The sequence below is a fragment of the Grammomys surdaster genome, unplaced genomic scaffold, assembly GCF_004785775.1.
Source record: "Grammomys surdaster isolate TR1022 unplaced genomic scaffold, NIH_TR_1.0 128, whole genome shotgun sequence".
In the NCBI taxonomy this organism is placed as follows: Eukaryota; Metazoa; Chordata; class Mammalia; order Rodentia; family Muridae; genus Grammomys; species Grammomys surdaster.
Genome location: NW_021604586.1, coordinates 6,223,971 through 6,241,802, shown reverse-complemented (window position 1 = coordinate 6,241,802; position 17,832 = coordinate 6,223,971). Strand labels below are relative to the sequence as shown.

Sequence of the window (17,832 nt, the reverse complement as noted above, 5' to 3'; positions counted from 1 at the left end):
ATTCTCTCCTCCCTCTCTGTAATGGAACAAAGGCGATCGGCAACAGCTGCCTGCCCATCCTTGGGCTGTGGACCTCACAGACGGATTCTGGGTCGAGCCCAGAGACCAGCAGCCTCATCCCTAACCACAGCCGCTTCATCTGCTCATGCACTCCTCAATCCTCTCCATTCCCTTGTGCCAGATTCAGGAGCAAGAGCTGGAGACACAGTGCAACTAAACTTCTCCCCTAAGGAGAAAAGGTGCCTATGGGTATGGTCAAGAAGGAGGGGTGTGAAGACAGGAGGCTTCCTGGAGGAGGTGGCAAGGACTGATGACCGAGGAGGCTCCTACCTGTGGGGCCAGGATAAAAGCAGTGGGGTGAGGGACAGTGCACACCGGGCAAGGCAGGACTATTCTCTCACCGAAGACGAGGGCAGCCTCTCGTGGAGGCTGGAGTCCACACAGCCACATGGAACAGTGGCTGGGAGCATGACCTGGGGCTACTGTGACGACTGCTGTTTCTTGCAGGGCCGAGGGGGTCATCAGGAAGCCCCCACCTTGCTTGCAGAGTCTCCTCACTTCACTGAAATGGCTTGGCACTGCCAGGAGGGAGACCCTGGCCTCCAGCAGGACCAGCTGCCAGATAAAGCCCTGACAGCTGAGAGAAAATAGCAACAGATACAGACTTTCCCACCACTGGGCAGCAGGCAGCGAGGGCCATGGTGAGGACAGACTGGTGGCAAGATAGCCCTGCCCTCCCTGAGTGGTTGAGGTTAGGGAGTTTAGTATCACAGGACTCAGCCCAGTGGGGACTATGGCCAAAGAGTCTAAGGGCCTGCATCGCAGGTCTAAGCTCTAAAGCCTTACTCCTTGGCTAGTGACACCGTGACCTGACAGTAGGTCCTGGTCAGCAGGTTTAAGTGGGGATTCTGATCTAAGCAATGCTAAGGTATGGAAGCAGAGGCTCATGGTCCCTGAGCTGCAGCCCAGCGCACAGCCCAAGCTCCTCAGACTTGCCTTCCCTTTCAGTTCTAGTAGCTGATATCTCAGTCAAAAAAGTACTGATAGGGACATGTTGCGGAACCTTGGCGATAACTCTGACCCCAATGCCACCAGATCATCTCAGGTACATTACCCACACTGCAGTGGGGCAGGGCTCTCAGGGTAGAGTCCCCTTCACCCCTGGCCATACTCCTTGGACATAGCCCAGGTTGTCTTGCCAGTGAGGGAAGGGCAGGCCCCCTGAGCATATGTCCAGTGTACATGCTCTCCAGGTGGGGCGTCTGTCACCAGTGTCCAGACCTGTCCTTGAATGGCTGCTGAATTCCCCACTGTAACACTTCAGCCTATTTAGGGACTCTCCTCCTTCAGGGTCCCCACACTCAGTGCGATCATCTGTGTCCTCTGGGACCACCACCTTATCACAGTGTATACTACAAGTTCAGGGACCTGTGGCCCTCAAGGCTCAGCAGGTGTCCAGTGTGCCTGGGAAGGTGAAGGGCCACTTGAAGCTCAGTGTTGGGCTCAACCTTGACCTCAACCTCAACTTAGGATGCCACTGGGGCAGCACTGAAGAGACAGCCAAACAGTGGTGGCAGAGATGAGGACACTATTGGAGGGACACCATCACACAGAGCCCAGAAGGGACATTGCCCACATTAGGCTGGCCACAAAAGAGCTGGCCATATACCATTGCTTGAGTACGCACCCTGCCCTAGAAGGAAAAGTACATCTGCCCCCTGGGGTTCCCATTGATGACAGTCAAGCTGGGGTTGTAGCCAGGGGCCACCATCTTTGAGTCTGTGACCTGTTCACAGCATGGGTGGCACAGGGGCTGAACAGATGAAGGATGGGACTGTAGAATTAGTTTCTCACTCAGTGTGTCACAGAGGGTGTCCCCACAGACCCTGGGATGGGGAGCTTTCTTCCATTTCTGAGAAGTCTGAGCCTAGGTCTTGCCTGACCCTCTATACTCTGTGTGGTCTTGGGTGGCTGACCTGCTGACCTTCTGTGCCTGGGAACATCACAAGGGTCCACACCAGCTGCCATGGACTCGGAGCTCAGGACATCCTAGAAGGTGATACACATCTTCTTCAGTCACTGGGCAATCTTACAGAGGCACCAAGCAGGGGGTCTGACAGAGTCAGGACCCACATCCCAGTAAACATGGGCCTCTACAGACCTCAACATTCAAACACTAAAAAGATCCTATTGAGATATGATTCACACACAATAAAATACAGGCTTTTCCTGCTGCTTGACTTTTAAAGGCATGGATCTTTACTGGGAAAAAAAAAAGGTGTGTGTGGGTGACACCCAGCCCAGATAAAATGCAGAGAGCTCTGCACAATGCCGCCTCATGACAAGAAACACACGCTGGCTACCTGAGGTCAAATTGGTTCCGGAAATTTTAAATGGAGTCACTGAAAATCTGACATCAGTCACCTTCCCTTGCCCATCCCCAGAGGGCCCACAGCTTCACACAGCTGTGATCATAGGCAGGCCGTGGGCAGCCCCGAGCTCCCCCCTCCTGGAAATTTATTCCACTCTTGTTTCCAACCCTCACACAGAAGCCACCTCCAACTCAATGGGCAGAATGCGGTGGGCTTCCCTGCACTGCGCTGCTGCTGTTCTGTCTAGTGTAGCTGAGTGGCCCTCTGGAAGCCTCTGAGGACCCAGGCACCCCAGGCATGTGCTTCAAATGGCTTCACACTGTAACGGTGGCCGAGGCAGACCCTTGGGCTGAGGAAGAGCTGCTGGAGAACTGAACATTCTAATTCCAATGGCACAGGACACTTCTTGGCTCTCCAATTCAGTGCTACCCTGCTTTAAGTACGGGAAACTGAGGCAGAGAGTAACAAGGTCTCTCCCAGTGGATCGGCAAGGCTCTCAAAGAGTCCTGCCTTCTCCAGTCCTGGTTCACAGCAGATGAGAACTAAGGTCTTGCTGTTCCCCTTAGGGTCCTGGCTGGTTCCCTCCCTAGTCCCCCATTCCCCTCCCACCTCTGCTTCTGACCACGCCTGGTCCCTATGTCTGTTCCTGGAGCAGTGAGACCCTGGGCTCTGCTAGCTGCTCCTGGCACAGTTGGAGTCAGGACACCCCTCTGTTTTGTGGGGGTGACCCCTGCCCCTTCCTGGTCACCCTGGAGTCTTTAGAAGCTATGGCTCCTTCAGCCCAGATCCCTGCAGACGCATGAGCACTGCCCCCAACTCCTCGCTGGAGTCTGTCAGAGCCTGAGCAACACTATCATGCAGGAATGTGAACTGTTGTGGAAGCCGAGGTGGAAGACAGCCGTCCTAGCCACCTCCTGACTTGCTATTCAGGGACATACATGATGGAGACCTAGTTGGGCTGCAAGGTCCAGGGACACACATCTCGGACCTTACAGAGTTCTGGTGGAGTGGATGGAGAGAGAGGCTCTGGAGGGAAGTTCCAGGCAGGGTCCATCCCTAGCTGGGGACTCACTGTTCAGACAAGAGAGGGATCAGTCTGGGATGGAGCCAGATGTTCTTCAGAGGGCTGGCTCAGTCCACCGGATGTCAGGGTACTGGGGCTTCTCAGAGGAGGTAGCATTTAAACTAAAATGAGCTCAGGTACTACATGCAGGAAGACCTAGGGTGGGGAGGGGGCGCAGAAAGCCCAGCTGAGCTCCCAGGTCTAAAGGTCCAGGAGGGAGCTGAGGTTTAATCGGGGTACAGTGAGCAGCACTACCAAATGCCAAGCCTGTGGAGAGTGGGGGGTGTACTGAGCCCTCACTCCCTGTTTCAACAGCTACCTCTGTGAGCTCCCTTACTGTCTTCCCCTTGGCTTGAGCCTGGTTCCTCTCTCAGGACAGATCCAACCAGCAAGCTGGTCCTTTACCCTGTCCCCAGGGGCAGGGGCCTGGGTGGGGCAAGAGAAAGGGAGGCTAGGAGGAGGGAAGAGGGCTGGGGGCCTGAGAAAGCCCAGCCTGGCTGATAGAGAGAGATTGGTTTCAGCCGGAGCCTGGGCCTGCCAAGTCCACATCCTATCTGCGGCCTGCGCTTACTCAACATTCATCACAGCTGAACTCGGAAACTTTATCAACGCTAAAGGTTGGCGCCATCTCTAGGCCCAGCCACTCCCGTCCCTCCCCTCGATGGGCCTGATAGCCACTGATAGATTACACAAGATTGTTTCACTCCGGGAAGCTGTGGCCTGCGCTTCTGGGGGAGGGGCTGCACGGGGGAGGGTCCAGGGTGTCACAGGGGCTGGAGTTGTGCTCCCTGAGGATGGTCAGTGCCCAGGGGTCCTGCGCTAGGATGCGGCCTGGGGCTGTTGAGGCCACATGCCGGCAGGGGCGACTGAGGCCACAGCTCAGGGCCTGGAGTAAAGAGGAGGAAGCAAACCGGTGGAGATGGGCGCTGAGGCTGGAGTGATCCTTTCTCCAGATGGGTGATAAGAACTGGGCCGTGTGAGCAGGTTTTCACTAATGGAGCCATCGCTGCATGGCATAGTCAGAGGCAGAGAGGCAAATGACTGCTCAGGAGGAGGTGGCTCCTGTGTGACAAGCCCTCCACTCAGCAGGCTGGGCTGTGCCCACCTGCAAAAGCACTTACCCAAACCCACTGTGGGTACCCCATCTTCACACACTGTAGGTGTCCCATCCTCTCCCTGCCCTGCTTACACATGAGGCCCTGTGCTATGCGTCTTTCACATCCTCACCAACACTGTCAGTATCTACTCTCCACCCCCACCCCCACCCCACCCCCCACTGCTCAGCTTCTGCCCCTAGGCTGAGTCAAGAATGCTTTCTCAGTGCTGCGGGGCTTCTGCAACATCAGTGCCCCAGCTGCCGCCCCGCCCCCATCTCTGTATCAGAGGACTTGGTTCATCCTTCAGGACTCTCAGGCCCCTCTGTGCCCCTGTCTGTGGCAATGCAGCTTCCCAGATTGACTTAATCCTGTTCCTTTCCTCTGTCCTTTTCCTCCATAGAGCAGCAAGGCAGATGTAGACACAAGCAGGTAGCTTTTATCCAGCTCTGTGCTTTGGGGGTTGGCCGGAGCCGAGACTGGAAGGCCTTGCAATGGGATAGTGAACCGTGTGCTTCTGACCCTCACATATGGTTTATAAAAACAGGTGACAAAGACCCAGAGTGTGGGGGCCAAGAGTCACTCCTGACTCTTCCTCCCTGAGGTCTCAGCCTAAGCTCTCCAGTGGACCTTATTCCACTGCTATTTTGCAATTACACATTTTAAAAACCCAGCTGTCGCAGTAGCTGTTAGGTTAGAGGCTTGAGGGTGCTGTGGGAGTCAGCAAGCCCCCACTGCTGTGACTGTGGGTCCTATCCTGCAATAAAGCACGCCGAGGAGCCGAGAGGCTGGCGGCAAGATCAGGGTCCTATCTCCGCAGCTTTGAAAAGAACATGGAATGCACTGCTCTAGAATGGACCCATGATGTGGGTGGGAAAACCGAGGCCTGGGGCAGGGTTGGGGTCCAAAACCATCCTGGCAGGCCGAGGGACTAGGTTCCTTTCTGTTTTACAGATTCGGAAACTGAGGTGTGACAAATGGAGATCCCTGTCTTCACCAGAGCCTAGGGCCACAGAAGCCTGGTCAGCAGCATTCCCAGTGAGTCACCAGGAGCAGGAGGGGACGGGGACAATAACAGTAGGGTCTGGGCGGGGGAGGGGGAGCTGCCAGCCTTTTGCTGCCTGTCCCAGCTCCACTTCTCACCTCCCCATTCTTATTTGGCAAGGGAGCTGACTGTAGTGTTTGTGGAATGCCCAGGTCCTAGTGCCCGAGGCGTGGCTTGGGCTGAGGTCAGCAGAGCTTACTCAAAGGCTGGCCTGTCTAAGGCAAACACAAGGTTCCCTAAGAAGGTTCAGAAGCCGGGGAGGACTTCCACCCGGTGGGTCTAGGCTGGCCAGGTACACACTCTCCGTTTAAGATAAGGCCCCACCCCTCCTGGAACTGTAGCCAATCTCTGAGCCTCAGGTCTGCTCATTTGCACACTCTATTTTCATTGGCTGCTAGCAGGGGCTGGACAGCGGTGGGAGGAATGGATGTCCTGTGGGCCAGGGCTCAGTGGTGCTGCTCTGGGGAGCCTAGGAAGTTTCTAAGACAATCCATAGGGCTTTGGAGTTTTCAAAGGAGGTGAAGGTGGGACTGGATCTTGGGAGTGTTTTGGAAAGTGGTAGATTCTGGTTGATTTAGGTAGAAAGGAACTTTATGGGGGAAGACTGGTTCCCCTCTAAACCTATTCTTGGCAACTTAAATCCACTCTGGGTGTCTCAGAGGGAAGATACTGACCCAAGGTCACACAGCCAATATGCAAGGGGTGCCGTGGAGACCTCCCCCTCCCCTTGGCACCCACTCCTGGACAACTCCATCCCAGCTGCCATGTCTCAGAACGGGCCATTTGGGTCTTCCTTTTCCAAAATGCCAAGGGTGCGGGCCTCGACTTTCTTTTTAGGTTTCAGGGCCATCTCTCCTGGCAGCCCTGAGTTGGGCCATGGGCTTGGCAATATGTGTAAGTCTGCAACGCTTTTGTTCCTGGCATTTGGAGGGGTGAGATAAGGGGAAAGAACCGTGAGTGAGCAGGCAGATAGATGGGCTGATAGCGGCTCCTCCACGCATGGCGCCTATCGCTCTTTTTATCAAGGTTCCCTTTCTTTCTTCTTTTTGTTGGGGGCCTGGGAGGGCGGAACACACCCACCCCATTCCCTCCCACACCAGTGGAGCTTAAGGAGGATGCCTCTCTCTTTCAGTCACCAGCCAGGAAGGGAGACAGGCCCTGAGAAGAACCTTGGAGGGTGGGGGTCCCACCTGTCTGCCAGGATTCCAGGGTTCCCAAGGTCTGTCTCCTCATCTCCTCACAAGGACCTGCAAGGACACTCACTGCCTTGTTTGCTGTAGGAGGTAGCCAGGCTCAGTGAAGTGAAGTGCTTGGCCCAAGGTTACACAGCCAGGTCAGATGGAGCTGAGTCCAGCTGTGCCTCTCTGGCCTGGAGTCTGGCAGTCTGGATTTGGTGGGCACAGCTAGGAGAGGAAGTATGAGGCCGATGGGGCGGCCAGAGAATATGGCTAGAGGTTCTGGGGAGCAGGACCAGGACTGCAGGGCAATCTGTGCATCTCTAACCCTGTCTTACAGATACGGAAACTGAAGCTCAGAACAGGGAGGCGCCTAAAGAGTGGTGGGTAGGCCGGACCCTAACCCCCTCTCATATCCTTGAGCTTTATGGTTCAGAGTGTGAATGCTGAGACATTCCAGGTATGAAAGTCTGGTGTTTAGCCAGGAGGGGGTGGGGATAATGACCGAGGATGACAGAGACAAACATTCTAGAATCATCCAGGTGGTGGTGCTCAGAAACCCTGAGTCTGACACCTCATCAAGAAGTCCTGTGGGAGCTGTTTGCCCAGAGGCAACATGTGTCAGTGTCCGCAGCCCTGGGACTACAGGCCCATACTACATGCTTGATTCTTTATATGGGGCTGGTGATCTGAACTCAGGACCTCATGCTTGCGTGGAGAGCACTGACTGAGTTGTCTCTCCATCCCTTCAGTCAACTTTCTCACCAAATCAGCCTCTTTTGTGGGGGCAAACAAAATGACCACAAGCAATAAGCAAGAATAAACACCAATTTAGCCAGGTGTGACGGTGCACATCTTTAATCCCCGCTTTTGCGAGGCAGAGACAGGAGGGTCTCTGAATTCAAGGCCTTTCAGACCAATCTGCATTGTCCAGGGGTAGGGCTGGGTAATTCTGAGCATCTGCCCACTCTGTGCCCATGCCTTCCCTTTAAAGTAGAGAGCCCAGGCCCCTTTATAGAGGTGGGGGGTTGTATCTGCAAGGACCTCAGAACCTCTAGGTAGATGGAGGCTCAGATCTGGACAGAGCCTCTAGGTCAGAGTGCCTCCTGTGTTTTGTAACCTTGAGTCATCAGAAGAGAAACAAGGGATAATGGGAGGATACCACGTCAGAAGGAGGACAAGCCCAAGGGTACACACACAACTCAGTCAGGATAGTTTCCTCAGCATGGCCAGCACTGCGATCATCACACTCGGGAAGACCCAGGACTACAGAGAAAAATTCCTGCCCTCCTCAGACCTTCCTATCTCTGGGATTCCTGAGTTTCAGTTCTCAGGAATGATTTTATATACACACAGGACAGGGAAAAGAGCTGAGTGCCCCCACCTCACTGGGCCCAGGAGGGTTTGTGAAGGGGTTCCTGCCAGTGTGGCCAGCATGACCTGGCCACCATCCCAAGGGGTGTCTAGGGCTGACAGATTCTGGTCTCTCTTCTCACACAGCAGCTGCCTCACTCCTCCCTGGCTGCCGTACCTGTCCCTCAGCAGGGGGATTAGCCTGGCGCAGTCCTAATCTTGGCGCATCACACCATCAGCGAGGATCTCGGATCAGCTGAAGGAGGCAGCTTTATCCAGACAAGCTCGCAATGGTACCTGAGTCCCATCTGGGTGCCGCCTGTCATGAGAGGCAGCTGGGCTGAGCTGGGAGACACAATGGCTGAGCACAGGCCTGGGGCCCATTGGGTATCTGAGTGCTGCAGGGCCCTCACAGCTGGTGGGGGTGGCTTTGCATGGGCACGCTGACACTTACAGAACCACCTATGGTCTAACCAGACACTGTGGGGCAGCAGGGCACACAGGGGAAGCTGCCTGGGGAGGCTGTCTGCTTCGCAAACAAGGCCATGTTACACAGATCTGCCCAAGGGTGTGTGTGTGTGTGTGTGTGTGTGTGTGTGTGTGTGTGTGTTGGGGGACAGTCATTAGTTCTGGAGGCTGGACCCTACGGCCTGGGAGTCCCTGTATCAGTCTGCTCTGGGTGGCGCCTGCTGGGCCTAACTGGGTCTGATTGCAGTTTCAGTGGCTGGACATTTGGTGGCTACCAGCCTGGACCAGAGGCTGGGAGGGCCATCTCCTGAGAGTCAGCCAAGGGCTCCCCTCTAGGGCCCCCTTCTCTCCACCCGCCTCCCTACCTTCCTTTTCAAAAACATAATTTATCTGTGTATTATCAAGAAATCCAGACACTTTAATCAGCGAGCTATGAAGTCAGAATTTCCATTCTTATCTGCGGGAGGAGTGGAAGGAGAGGAGATAGCGCGGATGGCTGGTGGGGAATGTTAATGGGCGGGAGCCCAGGCCGCTGGCCACCGAGACGTGGGTATCTCCTCCATTATCGACCTGTATCTTGCCAACCATCTCAGTGCAGTAATGGGGCCAGTTCAACTTTCCGAGTTATCACAGGAGCTGAAACCTGCGCCGGAGGAGGCCGGGACCGAGACAGTGCAGGGAGGACCAGGTTGTGGCTGCTCCAAGAGAGAGCTGGCTGGCCAACTAGGTGAAGGAAGGCCTGGTGCTCATGGGCTGTCCAGGCTGCCTGGTCGGTTGGGATGTCCCTGGGCAACTGAGCTTGGTCAGGCAGGGTGTGTGGGACTCAATAGGAGAGACCAAGGCAGGGGGTGCTGTGGTGGCCCGGGAAGTGGAAAGGTAAACAGATGGCACAAAGGCAACAGAGGAGTGAGACCCAGCCGGTCTACTGCAGCTCTCATCTTTGCTGAACCCCTGGGAGCAGTGTTGTGACCAGAGCTGGCTGTGGTTGAGACCCACTTGAAAGCCTCAGACTCTGGGCTTGAAAATGGGCGTGGCTATTGCTCTCTCACCCCCTCCCTCAAACACCCACATGGTGACTCTCCCACGGGTCTGATCTTTGAACTTTCTAAGCCTTGGTTTCCCCATGTGGGCCCTGAGCCCAGGCTGTTCACACTGGCAGCGAGCAGACACAGAGGTGGGCTGGGACACACTCAGCGTGTGCTCACGGTCACACCTGGAAGTCGAGCTGACTGTGGGGAGACTGGGTGAGGACACCCACACCAGTGCTCTGAGCCTCAGTTTCCCCTCCCCAACAAAGCTCTGTATGCCAGGAGGCAGCCCCTCCCCCTCACTGGAGGCCACTCCAGCAAGGTGGGGATGGATACCTTGTCCCTGAACAGCAATGGAGCTCTGCAGGAAGGAGCTGAGACCCTTAGCCCTGGCCCCTTTCCTTCCTCCTAGGGTGAGAGAATAGGCAACTGAGGACAAGTGTAAGCTTGGGGGAAGATGGGAAAGCTATAGGGCTAAAAGTCAGATGTCAGAAGGAACTGGCAAGAAGCTGTCTCAGGGAAGACAGAACTGCAGACACTGAGAGCTGGCCATGAGCGACAAGGGAAGAGGATAAAGGCCGTTTCCCTCTTCCTTGGCTCTAGCTGGCCATGACTCCTCTGCCAGTGCTCTCTAACCCTTGTCTCCTGGCAGGTGGGCATCATGGTGCCATGTGTAGTAGGGAGGCTGAAGCTCAGAAGGCTGGACTCACAGGAGGGCCCAAGAGGCCCTAGAGCACCCCTGTATGGTGGGGGCAGACAGGGCTGCTCATGCCACCCCTGGCAGGCAGGCTCTGTTTCCATAGTGAGAGCATCATGCATAGCTGTGAGACCCTGGGGCAGCCTCTTTGATACTCCAATGCTTGTGGGTCAAGAAAAGAACTCCAATCTTCCAAGTCTATGTAAAAGGGGGAGCCTCAACCCAAGAAAGCACCTAGAGAGGTGCTTAGGGATGTGGGGTGAGTACTGAGTGGAAAGGAGCACTCCCAGTGATAGAGAGCACTGCCAGGGTCTACTGTAAGCCTTGATCAAGGCATGGGAAGGAAGCAGCCTGTACCTTACTGGCTCAGAGAGGCTGCAGCATACTACAGCCACCACTCACTCCACAGGTGGAAAGCTGGGGCTTAGAGGCCACAGCCAGTTGGAGCAGGTAAGGGAAGGGGCACTTGAGGTGTGTGTGGTGGTGGCAGCAGCCCAGCAGGTATGTATGTGGGGGTGCTCCTGCTGCTGTGCCTGGCCAAGTCTGCATAAGTTGCCACATTCTTACCCAGAGGGCTGCTGAGGAGAGAGGGAACTGACAGCCTGCAGAGAGGCTCCAGAGCCATGCGGGATGGTGGGGCTAAGGCAGTGGGCTGCGAGTTTCTGCTCAGAGACACTCCATCCTGGCTTCTTGGTAGTTGGCCTCAGAGTGCTTTGATGTTCTCACCCATAATAAGAGTGGAAAAAGATCACCAGGCATATGGCAACACCAAAAGCCAGCAGGACTGGCAGTGCCCACCTAGTACCGTCACATGTCTTCAGTGCGCATGCACCCCTAAGCTCTCTCTCGGGCCCTAAAAAGGAGATGCTCTTATCAGGTTCCTACTCTACAAGCAGAAGTGAGGTGGAAGGGCCACTTACACACAGCTCTCCAGAGAAGCCAGGCTGAGCAGCTCTCCATGGGGGACCCCTCTGTGGCTGCCTGGCTCAAGGCAAGGGCTAGGCTTGTAGCCCAGAATTCATAAGCGATGGGGACCATGTTACTAAGGGTCCCTTTGATTGAGCCTACTCTGAACGGCTGCTGTTCCTTAAGTACCTATTGTATACCACTCCTGCCTAAGTGGCGAACAGCAAGCACTCTACAGGCTAGGACCTGCTGTTCCCAGGCCGTGGGTGAGAGAACTCAAGCTGGCCGAGCACCAGGATGAGACTGACTGAGGCCCCTGGGGAGAAACGGGCTAGGAGCTGAGTATCCTAAAGTTAGGACCGTGTGCTAGGGATGACTGCACAACCGGAATGGGAAGAGAGGGAAGGGGAGGCCCTGGCCTCTTAGACATAGACTGCCCAGGGCTGACATGGGACAGCCCTAGCCAGCAATGCTGACAGCACCAGACTCCAGTGTGGGGCTGCTTCTTTTGCCCAGGCTCTCGGCAGCCCCTTGTGGTTCTAGGCCCTGGTCTGGGCTGATCTACACGCTTGAATCTAGACAACCTTATGTGAAGTTGGACAGGGGTGTTTTCCTGTCAGGCCATGTGACAAGCCCCATCACCCTGGGGCTCACCATGCTCACATGAGTGAGAGACCAGCCACAGGTAAGAGCTTAACTTCCTGCAGGTTACAAGTGTGTACATCTACCTCAGTGGGGTAGAGGCGGCCCACTGAGGGCTTGTGCTCCTGCTGAGACATGGAGGGCTCTGTTCAGGCAACTCTACATGCCATGGGCAGCCCCCTGGCCTTCCCCATGACGGTGCCCATGTTCCATGTTCCTGTTCAGGCCTTCTCTCTCTCTCTCTGGCCTACCAGCTCCTCTGTAGAATGGGTACTATACCGTGAGATCCAAGGACTCCACTCTGCTGCCTGGATCCACCCCACTACACAGCACGGAGGGGAGACGAGGGCAGAGGTGTCTGCAGGAGGACCACAGACAGCAAGCAACACACCATGGCTGCACAGTCCAGGGGATCCCTTAGCAAGTCAGTGTGAATATGTAGGAAGAGGCTGGCCAGGAACAGGGACAGTACCAGGACCTCACATTTACCCCACATCTGTGAGCCAAGGGCAGGGCTCCTGTATGCGACGTGCTGAGATCTCCTGGGGAGGAGCTTGGGACAGGGTCATCCCATCTCGGAGAAGCTGGACCTGGTCGTGAAGAGAAGGGAAGGGAAGGGAAGGGAGGCAGGGAAGGGGCGGCAGCTGCTTCTGGAGACAGGCACTGTCACCCCACACTGGGTGGGAAGCAAGGTTCCTGCCCTCACAACATGCCTTTCCACGCTCCTACAGGCAATAAGAACTTCCCAGCAAGTATCTGACTCTGGTGGTCCCAAGGAGTGGGACACGGCTGAGGCAGGCTCTCCTCAGAAGCCAGAAGAGCTGGGTGTCAGCAAAGTTGTCCCAGAATATGAGGGACAGATCCTCAGAGAAGGCCTGTATAAGCACCGAGGCTAAAGATACCTGAACAGAGAGCCCTCAATGTCTCTACTGGAGCACAAGCCCCAACTGGGTTACCTCTATCCCCACTGAGGGGCCATACACACCCAAATGACACACGATGAGCATAGGGACTGTACAGAGATGGGGCTTGCCAAGGTCACACAGCCTGACAGATGGGAGGGGATGGGGTGTGTATGACATGATTCCTGAAGGTGCTGTTGTCCCTCATTCTGCCATGCCTTCAGCCGGAAGAGGTCTGCAAGGCAAGGTGTGGCTGTGGCCTCAGTTTCCCCATCTGTGAAATGGGAACAAGGACTGTAAGTACCTCCAGGTGGCCTCAAAGGGATGGTGGGCAGGTGGGCAGGAGCCAGCAGGGCCTGAGTATGGCTAGGTGGCTCCATGTGGGCTGGGTTCATAGGTTTTCCCGATACCAATCAGGAGGCAACAGCTGCCTCCGTGAGGCCTGTCGATGGCAGATAGGCCAGCCTGGAGTATTATTCACGAGCCGTCAAGCCCCGGGACCGTCTGGTTGGCATAGAAACAGGAGATAAGGGGCACAATTAATGGCATCACATTCCTCCTCCTTTCTCCCCAACTGACCCACTTAAATCGGTGCCACACTGGGTTCCTGTGACCTCCGGGGAGGGGCCTGGGCCACTGGGACTGGGTCCCAGGCTCAGGCCAGGGTAGGGCTGGGTAAGGCTTTCCCAGGCGCTGCCCTTGGGTTGAAGCATCTCAGAGAGCAGCACTGGGATGGCAAGGGCAGCTGGGAAGGGATGGCAGAGGCCTTCAGCCCTCCCATAGGCCCACTGTACAGATATGAAAATTGAGGACTATGGTCAAGAGCAGGCAGAAGCCAGAGCATGGTTAGACACCTAGACGGGGTTCCTGGTCCCAAAAGCAAGGACAACATCCACTTTCCACTTCCATCTCTGGCTTCACTACTTTCTGGGGCTCATTTTTGGGAAGGTACAAGGATGTGAGCACTGGGCCTGCAGAGGTTCATGCAGGCCTGGTACAGGGTAGGTAGGCATTTGGTTGTTATCCATCTACACAGGTGGGACCAGAAGGCCCAACAAGCACTGAGACTGCATGTGGGCTGCAGAGTCAGGGGAGGGTTCACCACAGTGCCTCCTGCCTCAGGCCCCTCTGCACAGAGTTCCATGCTTGCGCTCTGGTAAGCTAGAGGGCCATAACATCAAGTACCAACCAGGCCAATGCTTGGGACAGCCAGGTCAAGGCTGGAGGGGGACAGTTCTTAGTCCCCTGTCACACTCTCTAAGTTCTGGATGGCAGACACTGTCAGGAAGGGAAGACATGGAGACAGAGTAACCTCCAGGAGGTGTCATGGCACACCAAAGCCCTTGAGGGACCCGACCCTAGGGACCTCCCATACTTACAAAGGGGAGTGGGGACTGCTCTCTGTAAACTGTCCCTCCTATGTCCATAAAATATAGCTAAAAACTATCTGGCTGCTATTGGGGGTTCACCTCCCCAACCCCCACCCCGCTCTCCTGGGAATGGGGCTGTCCCCTGCTGTCAGCACCACCGGCCCTGTGGGTGGGTGTTAGGTATTAGAAGAAGCTGGCAGATGGCTTCTGGGCTTGGAGTGAATTAGTCATCCTGTGGCTACCACTAACTGTAAGAATGTGTGAAAACATCTCCTCAGAGGCAAGGGCTGCTGCACCAGGTGGGATGTGGTGAGTCCTAGACTCCTCCTCCAAACCTGTGTCCGGTGACCAAAGTCTTTCAAGCATCTGGGATCAATAACTCCTGCCTGACCTGGGGGCTTCCTGTAGCCCCGAATGCTTATCTCAGCTGATCTTACTTCAAAGAGGGAAACTGAGGGCCACCCCTGCGTGTCAGAACCTTCCTGATTTGGTTCTCACCAGCATCTAGTCTTTCACATCACAATCACAACAGGCCAAGTTTCCAAAGCAGAAAACTGAGGCCAGGTCACTATCAATGGAAGTGCACCCGGGGCTGGCCTTTTCTCCACAGTCTAGAGGCTAGCTGTGGAGAAAGGACCCTGACTGGCCTGCTTGTGCCTTCTGGCTCCCCTCCTTTGCTCATACTGTGGATAGAACTGAGTCAGTGCTTGCTTACAGCAGGCACTTGATAAGTACAGAACTGCATACAGCAGGAGCACAATAACTGCTCGTCTGCTCAGGCAGATCTATACAAATCTCTTCACCACCTCAGGCAGATCTATACAGAACACCTTGGCTTCCCAAAAGCAGCCAGGTTGGTGGAAACCACCTCGAGTTTTTCTTTAACTCCACATGGGTCACACCTAAGACTTGCCAGGAACCAAGAGCAACCCAACATGATTCAGGGGAAACCACCCTTCGCAGGTGACAAACCGCCCCTAGCCTCTGAGTGCCACCTAGTTGGAATGAGGGGTGGAGTGTCCGCTCACTCGCTCCCCTCCTCCAAGTCAGTTTTCTTTCATTTTGATGGACTGTACCACTGGCCGCAAGGGGAAGATCAACTTCTTGCCAATTAAGTATATTTGGGGAAAGTGTCCCAGATGGACGTCCCCCACCACGTTGTTCCCTCGTTTGCTGCCCGGGCCCCCTGCTGCCGCCGGACGCCCCCACACTGCTGTTGCCTCGAACCCAGCAGGGCCTGGTGGCCGTAGATAAGGCCTCTTATCTCTCTTGGCAATCGCCATTGGGAGGACTGGCCCACGCTTAGGCCCCTACTTATCAGAGCTTACATCGACTGGGCAGGAGGAAAGCTGGTGGGCCGGGGTACCGAGGGTCCCGAGCTGCACCCTGCCCCTCACCCCCTCCAGGGGCCCGGCCTATCATGTCAGCCATCTGGCTGGCTAAGGCCGCGCTCCTGCCTCGCCCTCCCCCTCTCCCACGTTTGAAGTTAATAAATGGAAGCGCTATCGCGGCTGCCATCGGTTGCAAGCCGTATCAGCACGGCACATCTATCTTTGCGCAGAACAAAAGGCGCACAGAGGCGCGGGCAGCTGCAACCCGGCTTTGGTGGGGGCGTGGAGGGCGTCGGCCCCTAGAGCTCAGCCTGCTTCCCCTCCGCACCCTGAGACCCGCCACAGGTGAGGCCAAGGCAGCCGGCGCGCAGCTGTGAGGGCCTCACGTACGGCCTTGGGCAGAGAGCAGGCGGGCAGGCGCCTCCGCATGGTGACAATCAACGTTCGCATCTTAACGCGTTTAGATCTGCTACGGGAGGAGGGGCCCGGGCCACGAGTTGCACAGAGGGCTCAGGGCCCCGCCCCCCAGGCCTGCTCTCCTCGTCTGCTCCAGTCGTGGGGCACTGTGAGGGGATCCGAGGGGCTCTCCTGCACAGTCTCGGTCCTGGTTCTCAGAGTGCGGGGTTTCGCTGACCCAAGTGGGTTGGGCTCTACTGGGCTCCCGCGGGATTATCAGGGCTGGCGATCCGCTCCCAACCTGAGATCTCCCTGCCCTAGCTATATCTGCATTTCTCATCAAACTGAAACACACACACGCTCACGCACACACACATACACGCGAGAACAGAACCCGGCAGAGGCGCACAGGCGAGGAAGGGAAAAAGAAACCAGAGAACCAGCACAGATCGGGACCTGTGGGTGGCTTTAATACTTCAGTTGACATGATAGAAGGAGACTTTCGGAAAACAGGTCCGCTCGCATTTGGGGAGTCGGGTTACCAGAACCCAGATTCCTCCCTGCGTTCCCTCCTCCCCCCGCCCCCCCGCCCCCCCCCCCCCAGATTTCAGTGGTAGGGGATACTCTCAGAAGCTAAAATGCACATTGGGTCCTGTGGCAGTGTCATGTGGGCAGAGGAGGTAGCTCAGGCGTCTAGAGCTGGGAAGCCGGATGCCCAGCCCCCCTCCTGTCACCTCCTGGGCAGCCCAGATGACCTGTCGCTCTTGCCAAAGGGAAGCTCCAGGGAGGAAGCCCCGCGCCCTGCCGGGAGAGGCGCGAAGTTATTATTGGTGTGGCGTGGGGAGGAGCTTTTCCTGTGTGCTTACTCGCTCCTAGAGCAGCCAAGAGGCCCCGCAACCTGGTAGCCAAGACAGCCCAGGAGGCTCTTACTGTAGGGGCACGGGGGATGGAGTATAGGGTCTGACTTGATCGGGAAAGTGCCCACGGGAGGACCTGCGAGAAACTTGGACTCACTCGGGGACAACGTTTGAGTCCCTTGTGTCCCTGGATGGTTCAGAATAACCCTCGGATGCGGGGGTGGAGGGAGCGCTGCCCATGGGCACACAAGGGCAACATTTGCCGGCGCAGTGTTGTTAGGGGCAGTTGGTGGGTCGGACCTCCACACGTCCCCCAGCAGGCAGAGGCTGGATCGAAAACTCCAGAGCCGGAGCGGATAAAGAGGGTTTGTTTGGTCAGCCAGTACCGAGCGCATGGGTTGCGGCAGCCTCCACTACCTATCCTGCTGCCTTGTCGCTCTGCAGCCAAAGCGCCGCGGTGGGCGCCGGCCGGTCCCCGCAGTCCCAAGTCCCCCTTACTCCCAGGTCTTTCTCCTTCTGCCTCTAGATACAAAGCCTGGGAGAGTCGAGCGCGCCAGATAAGATCACAATTTCAGCCCGTCCCGACAGAGCGATCTTATCAGGATGGGACTTGCAGAATGGAATATTTTAAACTTTATCTGAGCCCAGATCGGGGCCGCCCTATCGCCGCACCATCTCTGATGCGGGGGAGGTGCAGGCCGCGAGGTGGCCGGGCTCTGCCGGAGCCTCGCCCCCAGCCACTCTCCTTCCGGATCTCGGGACCCGCCACCCTCTCCGGGGCCCGGACCCCCTGGGTGCCCATGCCGAGACGCGGGGGCCCTGCCCGCCGGCAGAGATTAGATTACGGCGCGCCTGGCACTCGGCGCGGGGGGCGCGGCGCGGGGTGAAGGTCGCGGGCGCAGCGGGGCTGGGCGGCCGCACAGGGGCGGCGCAGGGCGGCTGGGCGCCAGCGGGGGTCTAGCGGGCACCGCGGGCAAAGTTTGACTCACGCTTGATCTGCCGGGGATTGCTCTGTTTCCTCCTGGACATGTCTCCGGCGCCGCGCGCCCTCGCGGCGGCCGCCTCTAGCCCCTGGCGGGCGGCGGCGGGCGGCAGGGGCGCGGCGGGGTAGCGGGGCGGCTCATGCCCCCGGC

At 56.7% G+C, this 17,832-nt stretch overlaps 1 protein-coding gene across 1 annotated transcript in view; it reads right to left on the bottom strand.

Annotated features, from left to right (window-relative positions):
* Window positions 1-17,775, bottom strand: part of Zfpm1 (zinc finger protein, FOG family member 1) — a 55,308-nt gene extending 37,533 nt beyond the window's left edge. The window contains exon 1 of the mRNA XM_028753768.1: window positions 17,689-17,775. Within this exon, the coding sequence (XP_028609601.1) occupies window positions 17,689-17,728 (40 nt within the window). The 5' untranslated portion in view covers window positions 17,729-17,775. The remainder of the gene's footprint in view (window positions 1-17,688) is intronic.
* Between the last annotated feature and the right edge of the window lie 57 nt (window positions 17,776-17,832).